We start from the raw sequence: 6,000 nt of genomic DNA on the forward strand, positions 1-6,000 counted from the left end.
ATATGACGTGTATGGAGGGCTGACACGTGTAAATTGTTTTCCACACTTGAATATACATGTGTGAACATGAAGCTAATTAATCCCTCACTAATCTCTAATTCAAAGTTCAAACCCTGTTTCTGTCTCTTCCCACACTACCAACCAAATGGGAATGGCTTTCGGCGAAGTAGACAATATGCAACAAGGTGACATCAACAATGGCTTTTAGGGAGAAGACGAAGTCAAAAAAAGGAATTTTAATATGCTTCTCTCAAAAGTGCTTTCTTAGTTAAGAAGAGCTAGCACCCATCAAGTTTAGTTTTGAACTGATCTATGGGTTGGGACTGAAACTTTAAGAAGTTGATCTTAGATAATATCCCTAATTCATTGACCAATCAATGTTCAACATATAATTACATCCTAATCAAAATCTTCTTGACTACAATAAAGACTCATTGAATTTGGATCCTTAATTCGTTTTTTGGGTTGGGATTAGAATGTGAACGGGTGGATTATATATGGTAATAATGACTCGTGACCCCCCACCCCTTAAGCTTATCATCTCGTTTGGAACTATGTGTGTGTGTATATATATATATATATATTTACATGTAACTTTTTCGACATTTTAGATGGAAGGACAAGACTAGGACATTATCGTTAAAAGGGAGTAGCGGTTTGTACAAGAGCTTTTTTGTTTTCAAAGTATTGGTCTAAATACGTACAGCTTTGTAAAGCCAAATTAACTAGGTTTCCTTAACTTTTTTCTCCTTTTGTTTTGTACCTGTTTTCTTTTCAAAGAAAAAGAAAGCCAAGATTACAGCTGATTACAAAGGACTGAGTTCACTATTGCAGATTTCTTTAGATTCTGTTGAGATCAGCCAAGAACCAAGTTTGAAACTTGGTCATTAGTATCAATGTCTGAACTTTCTGTAACTTGTTAGTTTTATGTTGTTTTCATCTTTTATTTATGCAATAAGGATCCTTTGTGGTATATATTGTCTTGGAATTGTTTGATTGTGATTGATAATCTGGCTACGTGAACCAACTAGTCAAAAGTAAAAGAAACACAACTAACTTTGAGTCATCATGTACATGTATGTATGCATGTGCTTAATTGGTATATAATAAACAATAAAGTTGTAAAAAAGTCTCTTCATTGTCAACACAGATTATAAGAAGTTAGAAATTTCAAGCCAAATCCCAACTTCAGTCCAATTTGTGATTTTGAACTTTTTCTTTGGCGGAGGGAGGGGGGTGAGTTTGAGTTCTAAGTTGCACCTACAACATAGTCCAAATGCTTTTATTGCATGCCGAAGAATTTTGTGGCATGCATGTTAATTGTCGGCAAAGATTCATTATGTTCTGTATAACTTTGTATCTCACTTTCAGCCCACATTAGAGATTTAGTCGGTGCTGGATCTTAGCCTTAATTATCAACATAAAATTGCTTTATGAGTTTCGCAATGAAAAATTTCCTATCGTGATGAGTTTGATCAGTCAAGACTAAAGCAGTTTTTAAATAGTGTAGTTCAAGTGGTTAAGAACACTTATCCATGCACTCAAAGTCATAGGTTCAAATTCACCTCTTTCATATCGCTTGTATCAACAAAAAAGAAAGAAAAATAAAACTTCCTATTGGAAGAGATTGTTTTTCTCCCAATCGTTAAGAGTACAAAGCTAACATGACATTCGCTTCTTCTTTAGGCATATATTCACACGGTTGGGTTGATTGCGACTCTTTTTGCAACATCTAAATACTATCTAGTCGGCTGTTCTTTTTCTTTCTTTTCTTTTCTCCCAACTTTGGCTTTTGCATACTTTTTTTTTTTTTTTTAAATAAATATTTTTAATATTTGTTTTTATATGTCTCATTTTAATTTGATCTGCGTAGCGTCTTTTCTTGGTTCTCATTTTAGGGTATCTTGTGAACCTTCACACTCATGTCGAAGGTTCCACCGAAAGTTGGACTCATAAAAATGACAAAAAAAGGTTCTCCAAATAACTACAAATGAGTTTGGATGGGCAATTTGCTCAAGTTATAATCGAATAGTCCAAAAGGCAGGAAGGAGTAGTCGAATTGTTGGGTCAAAGCACAATTGTGAACCAAAATATCAAAGCATGCAGACTTCTTTTTTGTGTAGAATTTTCTACACGTTTTTGTGACTAAATCGTTGTCTTTGTCCAAAATAATTTGACTCAGAATGAGTCTTTGCGCCTTACCATGGGCTTACTTATGGGTTATGACCTTTTGATACGGGTGGGAAGAGAGCTAAAACCAGTAAGGAGACCAACCCACTCATCCGTGTGGGAGTCTTGGAACCATGGCTGCCATCCACTTGGCAATGTTTCACTCAAATGAGCTGTGACTTGAAGCAACAGGACTTTCAACGGCTTACTAGAAGAAGAATAATTTTTTTTTAAAGGGGCACATTCAAAGGAAAAATCCCAACAAAAGTTGACCTTTTCCTTTCCAAATTGATTTACAAGTGAGAGTTCCCATCATCTAGAGGAGAAACACTTCAATGCAACGGGTCCTTTCTCAATAATGTAATGATATATAGAATAACTTTTCCACGTGTTATAGTATTATTGATTAGAAATAGCACATTACAATTAAGTTTTTCTCATTCAGAGAGCTTCCCTGTTGGGCAATGGCCTACGGCCTATGGAACTTGAACCAAATGGTGCCCTTGGAGTTGAGAGAGTTGAACCCAAAAGACTTGTCTCCTACTCTCAAGATATGATGCCCAAAATTGGCAAGTTTTGAATGGAAAAGGTTCCGTAGGAGACCCAAGTACTTGTGCCGCCCGCCCTTGAAACATATGCCTGCTACAGTTGAAACATGGTTGAATTTAAATTGATTGAAGGCAAATTACAATGCATGCGATCATGAACAAGAAGAACGATTTAATGACGGCTTCTTTTCTTTTCTTTGGACCTATCCACAAGCCACAAACTGTTGAAATAAACAAAAAATTAAAAGCTTTGAGCCGTTTGTGTAATATCCATGAAGCAAACAAGTTGTCTAAGGCTGGCATTTGCAAAGGGTATCTCATATTTTAAATTAATCTTTCTCTTCTCTTCTCTGTCTGGCTCGAAGTTAAATGTTATTGAAAATTTCTTTGTATCAAAGACACGGCATAGGTGGGGTGGGGTGGGGTGGGCCCAAATGGATGGGCTTTTGGAAGGATTGAAAAAGTTGAGTCCATGTATAACTGGCCTAGACACTCCAAACAGCAAATTTTGTCCTAGCCTCTGTATATTATGGCCTCTTAACCGAAAACGTTATGAACATTGACTGTCTTTATTATATTAATCCGGTTGTTAATCTGTATATCCGTCTTCTCTTCTGTCTCGGGGCTTTCTTTAATTTAAGGTTTGGGGATAAGTTTAGAAGAAGAAACAAAATTAAACTAAATCTTAGTTCTTGAGAATTGAAAGTGGATTTTACACCCATCTCTCACTAGGTTTTGCTGGCCGGTCATCACAAAGACTCTATAGTCCCTCCAAAAAAAGTTTCCACTAAATTCTAAGCCCCATAAACCCCCTATAAAAACCCCTCCACTTATAAGATCCCAACAATCTCAACTCTCTCTCTCTCTCTCTCTCTCTCTCTCTCTCTCTCTTCCCCCTCCCTCCCTGTACAAATTAACTTACAGTTGATTGATCCTTAAGCGCATATAATAATGTGCAAGCTGACATCTCCTTCTCCCTGCTGCAATGGCAATTCAGACCACCCTCACCTTGTCTCCATTAAAGACTCAGAAGAGCCCAAAACGCTCACTACCCCATTGATCTCCAAAAGCACAACATCCGAACCAGAACAAATACAGAAGAAGCTACAACTAAACGCACACCACCAAACACACAAACCCCACCAAAAATCCCATTTCTCCTTGGCTCTAAAAGAAGCCAATTCCATAGCCAGCATAGCTTTTCCCATGATACTCACCGGCCTTTTACTTTACTCCAGGTCAATGATCTCCATGCTCTTCCTCGGCCGCCTCGGCGAGCTCGCTTTAGCCGGCGGGTCCCTCGCCGTCGGCTTTGCTAACATCACCGGTTACTCGATTCTCTCTGGCCTCGCCATGGGAATGGAACCCATTTGTGGTCAAGCTTTTGGTGCCAAAAGGCATACTCTGCTTGGCCTCTCTTTGCAGAGAACAGTACTTCTTCTAATATTTACATCCTTACCCATTTCTCTTCTCTGGCTAAACATGAAGAAACTCCTCCTCCTTTGTGGCCAAGATGAAGCAATTGCCTCTGAAGCTCAACTTTACCTCCTCTGTTCTCTCCCTGACCTTCTTGCTCAGTGTTTACTGCACCCTTTGAGAATTTACCTCAGAACTCAATCCATTACCCTGCCTCTAACATTTTGTGCCACTTTAGCAATCATCCTTCACATTCCCATCAATTACTTTCTTGTCTCGTACCTCAATTTAGGCATCAGAGGTGTGGCTCTAAGTGGGGTTTGGTCTAACTTCAATCTCGTAGCTTCTTTAATCATCTACATCATTATCTCTGGGGTCCACAAGAAAACCTGGGGAGGGATTTCAATGGACTGCTTCAGAGAATGGAAGACTCTTCTCAATTTGGCAGTGCCAAGCTGCATTTCTGTGTGCCTAGAATGGTGGTGGTATGAGATCATGATTTTGCTCTGTGGTTTGCTGTTAAACCCAAGAGCCACTGTTGCTTCAATGGGCATTTTGATCCAAACCACTTCTCTGATCTACATATTCCCCTCGTCCCTAAGCTTCAGTGTGTCCACAAGGGTTGGCAACGAAATAGGCGCAAACCAACCGAAAAAAGCAAGGATTGCAGCCATTGTAGGCCTGTGTTGCAGCTTCATGCTAGGCCTTGCAGCTCTGATCTTTGCAGTCATGGTGAGGAACATTTGGGCAAGCATGTTCACACAGGACAAGGAGATAATAAAATTAACATCAATGGTTTTGCCTATAATTGGTCTCTGCGAGCTTGGAAATTGCCCACAAACAACAGGGTGTGGAGTTCTGAGAGGCACAGCGAGGCCTAAAGTTGGAGCAAACATAAACTTGGGGTGCTTTTACCTCGTGGGAATGCCAGTGGCTGTGGGGTTGGGTTTCGTTCTTGAGTTGGATTTTCAGGGGCTGTGGCTAGGCCTGTTGGCTGCACAGGGATGCTGTGCTCTGACCATGCTGGTGGTTTTAGGTGTTACAGATTGGGAGTTTGAAGCTCAGAAAGCCAAACAGCTGACCGGGGCTGAGGAGGTGGTTGATGACAGCGAAGAGGTTGAGGAAGACAAGCCAAGCAAAGCTAAAATCAAGGAAGATTGTTTAGATTACGCTAATAATAATACTAATAATAACTCACATGTTTAGTTTAGTTTTTAATCACCTCTTTTTTGTCTTTGATTTTTTTGTTTCTTTGGGTTTTGTCCTAAGCTGTACAGTAGTGGGTGGGTGCAATGTGCATGTAGACGAAGAAGAGTTAGTTTTTTTCTTTTTTGGATTTGGGAGGATATTTCTATTGGCAGGACTGTCTTTCCAGGAGTTTTTTTTTTCACACTTCCACTGAAATTCAACTGCAAAATCTGTTGTACGATGCTGAATTTCACAGGAAGTAGCAAAATTACAACGTGGTCAGGAACAGACAATCCCAACCCTTTCTCTGTATTTTGTACTCGGATACAAAGATAAATTGAAACAAGATTTATTTACCAGACCCAAAAATTTCCTTAAATTTGTTTTTTCTTGATTTGCTAATTAACTATTGTTTCAAAGATCCATGTTAAGGTTACCAAACCCCGCAAAAACAGAAAAGAAAAAACTAAAATCATTTTAAAAGGGTGAGTCTAATTCACATTATCATGATATTCAATAGTACTTACTGAAATTTGAGTGAGTGCATTGATTGGCCGGACCAAAGTAGCTACGACGGCTGGCTGCAACTGCAAGTTCAAGACCTGGTCTTATATATGCACGTTTTTGGGCAACATGGTGATGTGTTAGTCATCAGTTAATGAGTGATTAGTGAGTTGAT

The 6,000-nt window shown here is 39.1% G+C and overlaps 1 protein-coding gene across 1 annotated transcript; it reads left to right on the forward strand.

The window, feature by feature from the left end:
- LOC18784653 (protein DETOXIFICATION 49) lies at positions 3,437-5,695 on the forward strand. Its single transcript, XM_007220593.2, has one exon. The coding sequence runs from the start codon at positions 3,669-3,671 to the stop codon at positions 5,337-5,339; it is 1,671 nt and encodes a 556-aa protein (XP_007220655.1). The 5' UTR covers positions 3,437-3,668; the 3' UTR covers positions 5,340-5,695.

The sequence above is a fragment of the Prunus persica genome, chromosome G2 (genome assembly GCF_000346465.2).
Source record: "Prunus persica cultivar Lovell chromosome G2, Prunus_persica_NCBIv2, whole genome shotgun sequence".
Classification (NCBI taxonomy): domain Eukaryota; kingdom Viridiplantae; phylum Streptophyta; class Magnoliopsida; order Rosales; family Rosaceae; genus Prunus; species Prunus persica.